The 16,480-nt window shown below is 41.7% G+C and overlaps 2 protein-coding genes across 2 annotated transcripts in view; both read right to left on the reverse strand.

Annotated features, from left to right (window-relative positions):
• The window catches only part of SDK1 (sidekick cell adhesion molecule 1), a 982,297-nt gene extending 966,364 nt beyond the window's left edge, over positions 1 to 15,933 (reverse strand). Inside the window, exon 1 of the mRNA XM_017533779.2 lies at positions 15,299 to 15,933. Coding sequence (XP_017389268.1) covers positions 15,299 to 15,602 — 304 coding nt within the window. The 5' untranslated portion in view covers positions 15,603 to 15,933. The remainder of the gene's footprint in view (positions 1 to 15,298) is intronic.
• Positions 7 to 211, reverse strand: LOC108308104 (40S ribosomal protein S29-like). Its single transcript, XM_037740380.1, has one exon. The coding sequence runs from the start codon at positions 196 to 198 to the stop codon at positions 28 to 30; it is 171 nt and encodes a 56-aa protein (XP_037596308.1). The 5' UTR covers positions 199 to 211; the 3' UTR covers positions 7 to 27.
• Positions 15,934 to 16,480: the final 547 nt, after the last annotated feature.

Raw genomic sequence — 16,480 nt, forward strand, 5'->3', positions numbered from 1 at the left:
TGTCTTGGATAATCCTTTGAAGATCATTTAGTCCAACTTAATGAAACCTATATCCTTCGCGTACTGACGGAAACACTGGCGGCACATATTGAGACCACATTTCCGGATCAAACCGTGCCAGTTTGAACAGACTCGACAAGAGCGAGAACCCTGGCCGAATTTTCGCGGGTGGCTCCAGTACAGCTGCTGGTGACCCATCTTGCTCTCAGAAAGGCGAGGTAAAAGGCGGTCACAAGCTCTTAAACGGCAGAGCCAGGATTTGAATCCAGCTCTAAGACTCATGACACTACGTTATAATGCCAATGCACCATAGCAGATGACTTTAAAGCATATTTTCTGTGTGTGCAAGTTTGTAACAAGATATACCCATATGTACTAATATGAAATGATCTCTAAGACACAGTGTAGGTGAAAAAAGACAAATGTGCTGGGACTAACCTTCAAGCTAATAGCATGCTACCATTTGTATAATGTCAAAGAATTGCAAGGAAAGACATATACAATTGTATATGCATAAAATACCAGTGAACAAATACTCATGAAACTGGCAACAGTGATAGCCTCAAGCAGGGGGAACTAGGGGACTGAGGATCAGAAAAGTAGAGACTTTCACTATGACATTTTGATATGGAATGAATTTAACCTGCTCATAATTTTTCATGAGAAACAAGCACTGCATAATAAAATATAAGCACAAAAACTAAAATCCTGGAATTAAAGGTTACCTTAGCCTCCTAGTTTACCAAGGCCAAATAAAGAGGCTTATGAGCAACAAAATACTTAGTTTAATCAAGCATCTTTTGAGATGTTTTCACCTGTTAAGGGTGCCTGTCAACAATGCTCATATCCCTAAACCTGAGCCAAAGGCGCTTCCATGCACAAGGAAAATCCAGCTCCTGTGAACATGGGGGAAGAGTCTGCAAGTAGAATATTGTAATAACAGGTAGGGAAGGAAAAAAGGCCACTTAAAGATAGTCAATGAATGAAGAGAGAAATGAGCAGAAGAAAGCCCCCTCCTGGCAGGCCCCTAGGGAATGGAACACAGCTACAGAACAAAGTCAGGCTACGGAAAAGAGGAGGGAAGATGAAGGGGCAGAAGCATCTAAAGCAAACAGGGAGAGGAAAAAGAATTCTTGCTCCCCAATTAGACTGAAAAGCAGAAAGATGAAAACAAAAATCAAAACACAAGATGACCAGTTTCATTTGTTGTAATTAAGCGTGTCATATACTCAGCAATCAATGCATGTTCCTTTGCTTGCCTTAAAAACTTTACTTTTAAAAATACAATCTTATATTTAAAATAGGCTTCAAAATTGCTAGTAATGCTTATTAAGCACTCCCCTCATGCCCTTTTCACCTTTTGAGACAGTCTCACTGTTGTTCAGGTTGGAGTGCAGTGGTGTGGTCATGGCTCACTGCAGACTTGACCTCCTGGGCTCAAGCTGTTCTCCCACCTCAGCCCCACAAAGTGGCTGGGGCAACAGGTGCACACTAGCACGCTCAGCTAGGTTTCTGTACTTTGTGTAGAGACAGGGTCTTGCCATGTTGCCCAGGCTGGCCTCAAACTCCTGGCCTCAAGCAATCTGCCCACCTCAGCCTCCCAAAGTGCTAGGATTATAGGTATGAGCCACCCTACCCAGACCCCCAAACCCATTTTAAAAGGTTTAAAGTTTTGCCCAAAAAAAAAGCAATTCTGGCTAGTTTAAGCAAAAAAGTGAGATATATTGGAAAACAAATACTGTAGACTTGAGTAGAAACTGAATGAACATCCAAACGTCAGCATGGGCAAGAACCAATTCCTGGCTGCGGTGATTTGTAGAGCTCCATAAAAAATGGCCAAGAGATGACAGTGCAGACAAATGGCCAGTGAGGCCCCTGCTATCTACGTGTACCAGGGCATTCTCAGAAAGTGGCACATTTCTGTGATCCAGGCACTAACCAACCGTTGCCTACTACACTACAGCATTCATACATAATGCTCTAATTTACATTTATATTATATTGAATACATAGGTCACGCATCGCTTAATGATGGGATATGTTCTGAGAAATGCACTGTTAGGCAATTCTGTCATTGCTGAACACCACGGAGTGCACTTACACAAATCTCTATGTTATGGCCTCCTACACACCTAGCTTATATGGTATAGCCTATTGTTCCCAGACTACAAACCTGTGCAGCATGTCACTGCACTGAACATGTTAGGCAACTGTAACACAACTATTTATGTATCTAAACAAATCTGAACCAAGACAAGGTACCACAAACATATGGGATTATAATCTTTCAGAATCATTACATATACAATCTGTCATTGACCAAAATGTCATTACGTGGTACACGACTGTACTTAAATTTAAGTTTAAAATACTAAATTTATGTATATTTAAATTTAAATTTACTAATTTTCATTTACAACTTCACACTTCAAATTTTTTATGCATACTACACACTATTAACTTGATTGTATGAATTGATTCTGTATCAGACTTGTGGGGAGAATTTGACACTTGGACATAAAGATTAAAACGCACTAACCAGAAATCGATGGTACAAATGTGTTTATCAATCCATCTTTCAAAGGAGTTTTTTATTCTTATAATGAGTCTGCAACTTAAAATATGGCATGCCTTTTTCAAACAGATGTGCAAAATAAGGCCCAAAACAATAATTTAAGTTCCCTCAAATAGGAAACAAACGAACGAAATCCCAGGTACCCATTAATGCACTCTCAGTCTGAACCACTCAACAACTTTAGTACCATTCCTCCTAAAATCCAGCAATAATACATTATGGTAAATAATTATAATTGCTTTCATAATTTTTAAAAAGTTGCAAATGCTTGTTTGAAAACTTAGAACATTCAGAAGAAAAGAAAAATCCCCGTAACAGAGATAAGCACTTTAAGTAGGCTGGCTATTTCTTAATCATACTCACTGCATCATACTATAAAACAGTAATTTCTTATCTGTTTTTACTTATTACATCTGCATGACTTTTATAATCTTTATGCTTTTCTATAAGATTTTACATTATTTATTTCAAAAGCAATCCAGGCTCATTGTGGAACATCAGAAAACAAAGAAAAGCAAAAGAAAACATCCATAATTCTACTAAGAGATGACTGCTACCCACATCCTCGTGTGGTGACTTCCACACCCTTTTCTACTTGCATGTGCATGAATGGCCCTATGTCAGAGAAAGCTGGCACTTGCAGACTTCCCACGAAGGGCTCATCATGTACAGAGGGCAGCACAGGAGAAGGGCTAGGAACAGGGGCTCCAGAGACAGGGATGCATTCAAAGACCAGTTCCACCACTTATTAAGTAAGCGTCCTTAACTTCTCTGGACCTCAATTTCCTCATCTATAAAACAGGGTTGTAAGATGTTTGACACTGCATAGGAAGGCTATAGCACAATTCCTGATGCCAAGAAAAGCACTCCATAAAAACAAGCTATCATATTCTACAAAGAACTCTGTAACCTCATTTTTCACCTAATATATTCTGAAATCCTTCCATGTTAATTGGAGCTACTTCTACAACATCCATTTTAATACCAACATAGTAGTCTTCTCATGTGCCATATCAGCCACTGTGAAAGCCAGCAGAAACATTTGGGTCCTCATCATTTGTCAAGGTCACCTGTTGTTGACTAACACAGATAGGGATGGAAGACTCCAGCCAACCCAGCTTGCACCCTAAAGTAAGGAAAAAGTCAGAGCAGGTTGGGACTCCCAATGTTTCCTCCCTGGCTGATTTGGGACAATTCACAGGTCAAATGAGGTTTAGCTTTTAAAAAAAAGTTTTTGTTGCCAATAGGACACTATGTTGAAATTCAGTTTATTCACCCAAGAAAGTGTAACTTTTGAAGGAAAGCAATTGTGGGTTTAAAATAAAACCTCTTAAGGCATCTCTACAGCTAATAAAATGCTATATTATAATTTGTTATGAAACGTGTTATATAAAAGCATAACACAACTTATATTTCATGCTTTTGATTCCACAGAAAACGGCAAAGTTAGAGATGCAGATGGCCTCTGTCTTTCCAAGTATAGCATTCCATGACACAGATTTAAGTAATTTTCAAAATTCAGGAATTGATGAGCATCAACCAATCATATCAAGTTGCCACAAAAACAGTAATGGTTACAATCTCATCTGTCATTAACTCTCATCTACTGAGCTGCTCTATCTCAATCACTTGCCTCTCTGTGTATGCTTTATCTCAGTTCTTAACAGTGCTTTACTCTGCACATTTGATATAGGCATCTGCTAGCCAAGATCTACGTCCAAATTTCCTACAGTTATGACAATAAGACCCCAGTTCAGAATGTAAAGGTCATTTGGAATGTACTGGCTAAATACGAAGGTCTTGACGTTTGGTCCTTCTACCTGTTTGGCAAGAATCCTGTTCTGATGTAGATGCTAGATTCCTCACTCCTATTGCTCAGTGGCTTTCCACCTGAATCCTTCATCTTTGTGTTCCCACATGCCAATCTGAGTCCCCAGATTCCACCATGGCTTGCCTACATGTATCCCTGCTAAGGTCCTATTTAAACTGACCTACCAGATGCTGAATCCCCTGTATTGTTTAAAGGGTTCTCCAGAGTCAACTGCACCACACTGCATTTTTTTGGTGTATCTATGCTCTAATCAACAATAAGCTCCCTGAAGGAAGAAATTGTTATTGATCACTATACCTTTAACACAGCACTTTACTCACTGAAGCACTGGATGAATTAACTCCTGCTCACATATATTTTTAAATTTTTGACTAAAAATTATATACATTTATTTGGTACAATATGTTGTTTGGAAACATGTATATGGTGAAATGGCTAAATCGAGCTACTTATATGTATTACTTCACATACTTTCTGTGGTAGGAATACTTAAAATTTAGCAATTCAAGATTAAAATACGTTACCATTTATTATAGTCACCATGTTGTACAATAGATCTCTTGAATTTATTCCTAAATGAAATTTTGTATCCTTAGACCAACATCTCCCTAACCCCTCCACACTGCTCACACTCTCGCTAATCCATTCACACGCTATAGTATGAGTACTCGTAGTGAAAACTGCTGACACTTTCTCAAACTGCAAAGCACGTACATACAAATTTAAGGGGCACATTGCAACACTGCTTCCCATCATTTAGCACTTTACTATCTGTATCTCACTCCTGGTTTCAATGTCTTTCTTTTTGAAGTGCATCTTTTAATAGTTCCAACTACTAACCATCAACTTTGTTTTTATCAACAGTCTTTATTTCACTTATTCTTGAATATCATAATACTTTATATGGACATGGAATTCTAGGTTGATTGTGGATTTCCACCTCCAGCCTTTGACAATATTATTCAATCATCTTCGGCTACGAACAAAATGCCTGACAGTCTAGACATCTAGCTTACTCAGTTCACTTTACTCTTATTTTCTAAGGCTTCATCTACAATATATCTAGGTATGAATTTATTTTTATTTATCCTGTATGGGGTTCAGTATGGTTCTTGAAACTAAGAACTGAGGCCTTGTATTGACTATGAAAAATTCTCAGCCATTATATCTTCTAATAATGTCTCTCCTCTATTTCCTCTATCTGAAGCTCACAGAAGGTAATATTGGACTTTCTCATTCTAAAGTTCATGAATCATAACCACTCATTTTCCATTTCTTTATCCCTTATTACAGTATTCCAAGCAATTTTCTCAGCTCTCCTTTAAAAACCCATTGATTTTTTCAATACAGTTTTTATCTTCAATTATATCTACTTGGCTCTTTAACCTGTCCATTGAGGTTACTTTTTTTAAACTTAATGACCATTATTTTCATTTCTAGAATTCCAACTGGGTTCTTTTCCAACTCCATACTATTTTTCTAATCTGTGCTATTCTTTCATTATGATATTACCTCTTTCATCTTCAAAATTTTAAGCAAGTAATCTCTTTCATATGTCCTATAATCTCAACCACCTGGACTGCTATTCATAACATTTGCTGGCTCTCCTTCATGGTGATTTATTTCCTTGTGTGGCTGGGCAATTTTTATATTGCAAGCTAATCTTTAGCATGACTTGTTTCTTCTGCAAGAGTCTTAGGTTTTTAATTTGCCCTGCCAGTCAGTTTCACACTTACTTTTGTAGGCTCCATTTGTTTCCATAGCTCTAGACCAGATTTTGTGCTAATTTGTCTCAGCTTGAAGGTTAGTTGCACTGTAAGAAAGGTTAAATTTGAATCCACCTCAATTATGAGGTGCAATCTTGGAGTTTAGATATCTCTTTTTTATTCCTAATTATCACAACCCCAGGAGGACAACAAGCTTCCTACACTTCCCCAAACCAGTAGGCAAAGTTTTTCTAGTTCTCTTTTCACAGATGGAAATGGCCTTCAAGGTTTGATGCTCCACTTTCCAAGTTTATGCAGACCCAAGGCCATGTCTCTAGCTCCTTGAGATCCTCAGAACTAAGTCATTGGGGCCTATATTCAGATCAGAAAACACCACAGGCCTTGAGCTCCTGATTAATGCCCTACCTCCGAATTTTCTGTTCATAGCTGGCTCCTAGGAATTTCCTGGTCTTTCAAATTCAGGAACACTTGTTTGTTCTTGATATATTTTGTCCACAGTTTGTATGTGTTTATACCAGGGTGGGGAAGGGAGTCCTTGATATTCAGCTCTGGGGCAATGTTGCTAGAAGCCTCTAGTAGTCACAACATATGAAACTTAAATGATCACTTCAGAGAATTGTGATCCTCTACTTACCATTTCGCCAAATGACAACTTTTTTCCCCAGTCTCAATAATAGATTTCAAATTTGCAAAAACTATTCCCAAGGCATTTTAAGATCATTTTGTCACTAAGCATTTCAAAAGCCTCCATAGTTCTCTTTGAGACTTTCAATAGAACAAGAACATACCTGTTGACTCCATTCTCCCCCACTCAAGATGATTTTAAAATACAAATCTGATCATTTCACAAATTTTGGACTCAGTACCAAAGCTTTAAGTCAATCTTTATTTTAGGGTCTGAAGCAATAGGAATGCAAAGAGTGGTGACAGCTGGGTTTCAGTCACAAAGAGAAAGCAATTTCCAGTGAATCAAGAATGATGCCAACAGACACAGAAGGAAACTGAGAGATGATGGTAAAGAGGACAGTACCTGGGAGGTTTTGAGCATGAGGCTCTAGTTATTCCCTAGGTGGAAGTGAAAACTAAAGTTGCCAATGTAAAGAAATTCTCCTAGTTATAATGTAATACCTCAGGACCCCTCCAATAAAATCCTTTTTTCTTAAGTAGTTCAGACTAAGTTTCTAGCTTGCAACCAGGAGTTTTAGCTAAGACAACAATTTTAGAAGAGCCAAGACAACACACTTAGAAAAAGGGAATATGCCTACAAGGCAAAAATAAACCAAATTCTACATAGAGTAAAAATACCTTTGGCCAGCAAATACATAAATATGCTTAATGTTTGTAAACTCATGTATCTCTTCCTTTTAAAGGTGTTACATAAAATGCTTTAGGGTAACAGCCATGTTTTCTTCTTTTATGTTCTGCAAATCATTACAGCTTACTGTAGGAGCTGAATAAATGCTGAATAAAAAAATCAGAAGTAAAAGCATGACTATACAATAATGTAACAGAGCTGCATCCCTGGAAACTTGCTCCCTTTCACAGCAGTTTATACATGCACTCATGTTTAAAAAAAAAAAAAAAAATCTTTTTCTAGTGACACTCTGCCATTATTCTAAACTCGCCTTGTTCTTAGCCAGAAATTGTACATATTACCTAAGTATACTAAAAAGTGGTGTACCATGGAAGGGGGCGGAAAAAACATGGCTGTGGAAACCAGGTTATATCCTATATAAACACTTTTTCTGTTGCCATCTGGTGGTTTGTGTACAAAAATCAACACCGATATCCATTGTATAGAAGGGCTTGGTCACACAGTATCAAAATCTCTTTCATTCTTTTTGGATCACACCTAACAGCTAGAGAGAAGTTGAGATAAAATTGACTTTCACTTTGAAAACAGGTCCACAAACACACAAAATAAAGGATCATACCAGAGAGAGGGACCCGCAAACACTACCACCTGTGGAGATGAGCACCCTTAGTTAAGTATGACAGGTTATACCTTTGTGATATAAAGTCCCTCCTTGCTCCAAATCTGAAATCATTCTAAGTAGCCTGCTTGGGTTGCTAAAATTCCTGCTACCAATTATCCTTAATAAAGGCAACTACTAGAGCTCCCCAAGTAGCCATACACCTCACCAAATCACCACAGTCATTACGTGGTTATTTCCCTATCTTTTTTCTTACTGAAAAGACCATTCACCATTGTAAAATTAATCTTACATACTTGAGAGCTTCCAAACTTATCACAGTAAAGAATTAGGTCTACAATACAGTGGAGAGTTCTAGAAGACAGAAAAGACAACCAAAGGGAGAAAAGGCAACCAAACGTTGCACAAAGGCTAATTCTATGTAATCATATGGGCCCCAGGGTCTAGCCCATTCTCTGAACCCACAACTCTAAAGCCTAGCCTTATCCGTTAAAAAATAAACTATTTAAAAATGAAGCAAAGCCAAAAACACTGCAGAAATTATAGTCTTAGCCCATGTTCAGCAAGCTAATCTCCAAAAATCAGAAATAGTTTACTTGACCGACATACCTGTTTTCAAGAAACTGGACTACTTAATTGATAGCTATTATCTTCACTAGACATTGTATATCAGGAGTGTCAGTGAAGCCTGTTAAAGTGAAAAATAATTATTGTGTTAATTTTAAAGACCCTTTGTTTTACTAAAAGGCCCTAAAGAAGACAATTAAACCAACATAACATTAGGTTACGGCACAGAAACAGACAACATCTACTAATCTCTTTAATTACTGATAGTCACTGTACAGTAAATATAAACATTCTCATCCATGGCTATTTTCTCATATCTTTTTAAATTTCTCACTGGATTAATTATCTCCAGATTTCTATTAGTCTTCTCTCTTCTTCTTCTAGCTGTTTAGATAAATGAGCATCTTACATTTTAAGGAAATTTATTTCTCCAAATTTCAGGCTTATACAAATTATGACACTAATTTATTTTACAGAACCTAAAATTTCGAACACTAGCCATTTTTAGATTAAATATATCATGTGTTAGATGGCACACCTAAGGAGAAATATTACGCTGCATCTTAGTTGTCTTCAACATTGTAAATACTCTGGCAAAAGTAAAATGAAGAAAATTAGGTTCTAAGAGCTAAGACATATGGAGTTACAGAATCCCCAGACAGGAGACACATGCAGAGTCTAGCGAAGGGCAGAACACACAGAATGACAACACACAGAAGATCAGAGAATCAGAGCAGAACAATTTTGAACATCTAGTCTAACCCCTCCTTTTATGGGTGAGAAAACAGACTCAGAGAGACTAATAGTCTTGCTCATATTGCAAGGTAGTTACAGAACTATAAACCAGGCCTACTGACACTTAGCCCAATGTCTTTTCCATTTACCATATCCATATTTCTAGGAAAGCTTTCTTAAAAAAATACTTTCATTCCCGCAATACCCACAGGAGATTGGGATCAGGCTGATGCAATGAGTTTCTGGCTTTTGAGCTTTCTGTCAGGAGGCCAACCACCTAAATACTAGAACCACATACACAAACAAGGGTTTCCTAAAGCAATGCTCCTATAATAATCATAATTTTTGTATTTGGATTTAATGGAAACAATGTTCATATAATGAAGCTCTAAGAGAAATAACCTCTCCAGAACAGGTCTCAGGTATAGGATCAATAACTGGCAGGTAGGTATCTAACTGTGATAGACTTTTGCATTTCAGGGATTCATTGAAAAACTTAAAATTTATTTCTATGTGCTACCATAGGATGGCAGGAGGTGCCATATTTGCTGTCTCAATTAACAAAATATAACCTCCCTCAGGATTATGGGTATGAATGTTTATATCCTTTTTTTAAAAGAGGTATACATACTTAGGGGGAAATTTAAGACAATGCCTCACAGAAACGAAGTCAAATAAAGTATAATTTTAGAAACTATGCAAATTAAAATGCTCAGCTACTTTGGGTAGAAACATACAATTGGTTACTAGGAGTATTTAATCAAATAACAAAACATCAACAGCTTTATTTCTTTTGTAAATGACCCTTAACTTTTCTTTATACTATACCTTTTCATGTGATTTTCATTCCCCACCTTGAGCTTAATTCAACTTTCATGCATTTGGACTTAGAGGTCTACTCTCATAACAACCGCTTTCTTTACTTCTTAGAGAAATTTAAGCAGTGACCTAATCAGAATCCTCACTTTGTGTCCATTCTATTCTCTAGTTTCAGTCAGCTGACATTACTGGCCTCCGATCTCTGCGACACTGTAAGGCAGGCAGGCAGAAAGACACTAGAGGCCACACACCTCTGCCACTTTAGACACCAAATTCTATGTATCCCAACACAAACAACAGAGGGGCTTGGAGATGAGATGTGAAGCTGGTGGTTCACATCTGAGGATGGAAACAACATGAAGGCAACTGGTAAGAAGAATTAAACTACACAGCCTTACTTGGTATCACTTAATTACGCACTTAACTTGCAGCCTCCCAAGTTGTTTTACTTCAATAAATGAGGGTCCAGGAAACTTCCTGGTTAGGTATAAACCCCAGTATATATCTAAACTTAACTGTTTACCTAAAATGTGTGTTACAGCAGACAAAAGATCAGTACCTTACAAACTCCACCTCCTTAAAAGACTCAAATTCATATACTTGAGTCCAGATAAAAGAATTTTCCAAATGTTCCTCAAGGAAATGGTTGGTGCACTCCCAGTAGTCCATTCTGTGGTGGTCTAATCTCTGCCAACAGACCACCACAACACACGAAGCTAGAATTCATGTTATGTTGTGAAAGAAAAACTGGGGGTAGGGGAATACATCAAAATGGTAATGGTCATTTTCTTAGAGGAAACAGATGGGTAGATGGAAGGAGTTATGTATATTCCTATTTTCCAAATTATGTAATTTTTATTTTGCAATCATAATTGTAAATAAGGTTAATCTAAAACTTGAGATCAGATTACTCAATACTGTATCTAGAAAACATCAACCACCATTTTCCCTTTGGTACAGATCTGATTGCTGCCCATTCCTCCCTCCCCTTATAAAGGCAGAAGCTACATGCAAAACACTCCATCCCAGTGGTTATGAACTCGAGTTATGTTCAGACTCTGGATCAGCCTTTTCATTCTAGCACCACCACTGCTAGTCCTGGGACCTCAGGCAAGTTAGTTAACATCTCAGTGCCTCAGTTTTCTCATAGGTAAGATGAGAACAAAAACTGCTGTCTACCTCTCAGATGCTGCTGTGAAGAATAAATGAGCACTTAGTGCTTGGCACGTAAAGTTTCAATGAAGGACAGCTACAGGTGGCTATGCAGGCTGCACAGAGGGTAATAACTGCTTATTGTTGGATTTAGAAGACAGTAACCAACCAAGAGACCAGTTGTCTGTTAAATACACAGTGGTCTAATTAAGTATCTGAGTACTCTCTAAGTTAAGACTCTTTATTAAGATGCTACTCAACTATGGGAGTCTAGAACTCCAGCTCCAGCTGAAACTCAAATTACAAAGTTGTAGAGGGAGGGTTAGGAGGAGGGGGAGCAAAGCATTTCTGAATTAATGGAAAGCAACATGGGCCCAAAAGGAAGCTAGATTTGCAGTGAGCTCAAACACTCCAGCAAACAAGTGGCAAAAAAGCATAATTAGTAGACCCTGTCGAAGGCTGAGAATTGGTCTGAGAAAACTGAACGAGACCACAGAAAATCAGGCTAAAAGTGACAGAGAAATTGAGATTGTGGGATTAACCAACAAAAGGATTAAAAAAAAAAAAAGTAACAAACATATAAGAATCACTTGTGATGTTTTTAAATGCATGTTTCTGAAAATCAGCAGGTCTGAGGGAGAGCCCAGATGACTACATTTTAAATTTTCACTGGTGATTCCGACATACACCTCAGGCAGCACAAAGTAGGGGCTCAACAGTTTCATAGGAATAAACTGAAAAGCTGGTGTTCTCTGTTGAGTTTGAGATCAAGAACCTGGAACAGGTAAAAGTGAACACTTATACCCAGGTTCATAAAAGTCACTAGAACTGTTGGGGGAGAACTTGAGGGGATAAGCCAACAAAAAGTGAAAGGGAAATCAAGTCACGTAGTTCTCAAACTTGGCTAAACATGAGAATCACCTGGAGAGAGGAGGGGGTGTCTCAGCATTCTGATGCCCAGATCAAACCTCAAGTTCTTTAAAAGCAATTCTGGGAGTGAGAACCAGGCATCAGTACTGTTTAAAGCTCCAGGTGATTCCAATGTGCAACCAAGTTTGAGAAACAATGGGTTAGAGAGCTTCCAGGAACTCACTGGGTGTCTGGAATGGGGGAAATCGTAAGGTAATAAGCGAGTAGTTCTCAAGCTCCATTGTGTATTAGAATCACATGGAAAGCAAATGTGGCTCATGGACGAGGAAGAGTAGGTCCTCTACAGTTTCATCAAATTCCCCAGGTGATTCTAACACATACCAAAGCTTGAGAACCACAGGTCCAAGTGGAGATAATTTCAAATGAGAAACTGGGGACTTGAACAGCCCCATGGCAGAAATTGGCAAGAACATTCCTATCCCCTCTAGGCCTTCTGAATGCAAGCTGCATCTAAGAGGTCTACTGAAGACTGCCAGAATCAGTTAGACTGTTAACGGGCCAGGGCACCACGAACTTCACACATATGATGCTTATACATCTTTAGCCTCAGAAACCATCCTTACGAACCACTCACAGCTGGCTCTTTGGTGGATGGCATAAAGCAAGCATGTGTTGCCACCTGCCTTCCAGAATTAAAGACTTGACTTTTTAGGAATCCAGAACGTCACAAGCAATTAAACACCCACCAATAAACAGTATACAACTCAAAAATTCTCACCATGGCATAGAAAGAAGAAACTCCAGGGCAGATTAAAGTTACATTTGGAAGACCTGAACCTGGCAGGTCACATCATGATCAATTACATAGAGGGTCTGTAACTTAGGCTATTAAAAGTGTAACTTTTACTGATCAATGTTGCAATGTTTTCCTCAAGGTACATGACCACGCCTACCCACATGAAATGCACAGAGAAATTAGGCATAGCTTCACCTAGCTACAATGTAATAATATGGTACTTCAGAGGCGTTCCAAGCTGGTGGTAACTATTCCATTTAGAATGTTACATTTTATCTGATAAGATTCAAGAGAATACATTCCTGTGCATATGACCAACTCATCGGCCCATCAGAAATCTCTTATAACAGCACGAGAATTTTCATTTTCAAGATACATGAGCTTTTGTCAAATGGTGACATCTCCTCTGTAATATGAATTTTCAATATGATATAAAAAGTGATGGCTATATTACACATTTCACAGAGCACAGAGAACAGAAACCTGTCAATGAATTTAAAATTTGTGACAGCCTATTTGAAATTTTACACTTAAAGATCTGTACACTTTCATAAACCATATAAATGTAAAACAGGTACCAATGTTTTTACTGCCAAAAAGGAATAAAATATTCCTCCCTAACAAAGTTTGGTTGTTGCCTTAGTATATTTTTTAAATGTACTCTCATTAACATTTCAGTTGTAAAAATGCAATGCTTTACACGGCCTTCAAAGTACAACTGATAAAAACTTGAAATTATGTAAGGTACTTCAAAACAAAGCCACTGGCAGGTTTTTTTCCCCGCCATTTCAATTTGTGCACGAATCTTCAAACGCATGAACATACAGGTCTTACTGCAAAATGCAAGTCACTGTTTAAAAAAAAGAAAACTTAATACATACCATTTTTATTTTAAAGGTCATCCTAACTGATTTAGATTTCTTCACTTGAACCTGGTTTCTCTGGCAATCTACAGATCCCACCGTACAAAATGACTTAATAAATGCTTTTCTTCCAGAGTAACTCATTAAGCAAAAAGCACAAATAAGTGACATGAAAATTTGACAAGTAATGAAGGAGTTAAGTTAACCAGAAATATAGCAATTTGTTTTCATGTAGTAAAACATAAGAGGAAGCATTTATGAACGCTGGAGAGGGGCAGAGGGCACAATTTAGATAACGTTACATAAGCATTAATAAAAAGTATGAGTTGGATGTTAAACTATTGGATGATAGTTTTGAGCTCAGACCTTTAAAATGTTTTCACATTTAAGTCATGTTATTACACATAAATTGTCTTCACATGACACAACACAGCTAATTTAAGTTTAATGCTCTCATCCTCGTCAATCTCAGAATACCAAGTTCCTTACCATGATAGTTGTATTCCAGGATACAGATAACGAACAAAGTTAATTTTCCTAAAACCACCAGCAGCAAAGCCGGTTCACTAACGTGTTTTAAAGACTTCACCAAAGGATGTATTAAAATAGTTATTTCTGGGTTGAGGGTGCTATTTGGCTTTAAGACCAGCAAACTTCCAAAGAAAAGGATGCTAACTGGCAGGGTATGTTACGGGTTTGCGGGGCGGGAGGGAAGCTCAGATTTAGGAGGGAAAGCTCGTTTCACAAGAAATCCCAGCTCCCTTTTCAAAAGGTCATTTCGAAACAGCAGGTCCTCTTTCCCTATTTCAGAGCTCACCACTGTATTCTAAACAGAAGCCAACAGAGGGAGAAAAACAACGCCAAGTGCAAAAGCTGTGGGCACTGAAAGTTTTGCTCCACCGGCCGCGCGGCACCCACTTGGGGTCGGGCAGCAGGATTTGGGGGAGTCAGGAGCCGGCGGGGGCTGGGTGGAGAGGACGGGGTCGTGGGGAGGAGCTAGAAAAGGCATTTCGCGGCGACTGGCACTTGATATTTGCAACTCTTGTGGATGTCACTCACCGGGAACCAGACCCAGCGGTACAAACATTCAGGTACAGACCAGCCCCTTTTTCATTCGTGCAATGGGAACGGACTCAGGCATCCTTTCAAGGAGCGGAGGAATGGGTCTCAACTTTAAAAATTTTTGTTAGTGCTGCTGCGATGTAAAAAATAAAATGCAAAGCAGCAGACGGGGTGCAGGCTCTACAGGGCTCAGTTTCCCTCTCCTCCGAGTCCGGTGTGGAGGAGCCCCAGGGCTCCCTGCAGCCCCAGTGAGGCTCATCCCGACCCGGGCCAGGCGGCGAGGGGACCCCGGACACTTGCACGGCTCAAGTTCGCGCCTCGCGCCCAGAGGCGGCGCCCCCTGCCCGCGCCCCCCGCGCGCACCTACCTTGCGCCAGCGCCCGGAGCAAGTGCAGCTGCAGCGCCAGCAGCGCCCACCAGCCGCGGCGCCCCGGCCCCAACTTTGCCGCCAGCTGCCCGCCGCGCCGCCCCGCGCCCGCTGATTCCCTGCCGGGGGTCTCGGGCGCCACGCGGGGTCCCGGGGGCTCCGGGCCGAGGCGCGGTGCCAGCGCGGGGCGTACACTGCCGGGCGAGGATCTCCGCGGCCGCCCGGGGCCCGCGCGCTCAGGGGGCTCCGCGCCGCCGCCGCCGCCGCCACCACCGGCCGCCGAGGGCCGGCCGCCCCGGGCCATGCCGACCAGCCGCCACCCCGAGCGCCGCGCCGGACAGACGAGCGGGCAGGACCGGCGGGACGGCTTCGGGCGGGCGCGGCCACTCCTCGGGCGGCGCAGCGCCCCCCGGCCCGAGGTGAGCGACCGCCCGGCGCTGAGGGGCGGCGTCCCGGGTCCCCGCGTGAGGGGCGCGGCGCGGGCGGGGGGCAAGCCGGACGAGAAGAAGTTGTCAGCGGGGGAAATTCACGTTTGGCGCTCACGCAGTCCCGAGCCTGCCGCGGTCGAAGCGCCGGGCCCCGCCGTTATCGCTCCGAGGGGTCCGGCGGGCGCTTAAGAGCCGCCGCCGCCGCCGCCGCCGCCCCCGCCCGGCGCTGAGGAGAAAGTGCGCCCGCCCGCACGCCGCGCTCGCCCTCCGCCGCCGCGGCCGCCGCTCCCCATTCACAGCCGGGCTGCACGCGCCGCCCGCGCCCCCCGACCGCCGCTGATTGGCCGAAGGAGGCGGTGCCCGCTCCCGGGACCCGCCCCCCAGGCCGTCGCTTGTTTTCAAACTCGCGGCGCCCGCCCGCCTGCAATTTCGTGCCCTCCCTGGCGCCAGGCTCGGGCGCCTTCCCGCGCCGGCTGCGCCCCCTAGGGACCCGCGGCGGGGACTGCAGGCGACGCCGTCTCGGCACGCGCTCCCTAGGCGGGCTCACGGGCCAGGCGTGCGCGCACTACCGGGCGAGGGTAGCGCCTCCTCTCCCCGCTCCGTGGCGGTGCGGGCGCCCAGGTGGGGCTGGCCCAGGTGCGTCGGGACGAGCAGATCGCGCCGGAGTCCCGGGCTGAGGGCGGAAGGGAGAGCGCCCCAGGAGGCGCCCCGCTCCCACTTGAGGGCTTGGTGCTTGGGGTGACCCGCCAAGCTA

The sequence above is a fragment of the Cebus imitator genome, unplaced genomic scaffold, assembly GCF_001604975.1.
Source record: "Cebus imitator isolate Cc_AM_T3 unplaced genomic scaffold, Cebus_imitator-1.0 Scaffold82, whole genome shotgun sequence".
NCBI classification, from domain to species: domain Eukaryota; kingdom Metazoa; phylum Chordata; class Mammalia; order Primates; family Cebidae; genus Cebus; species Cebus imitator.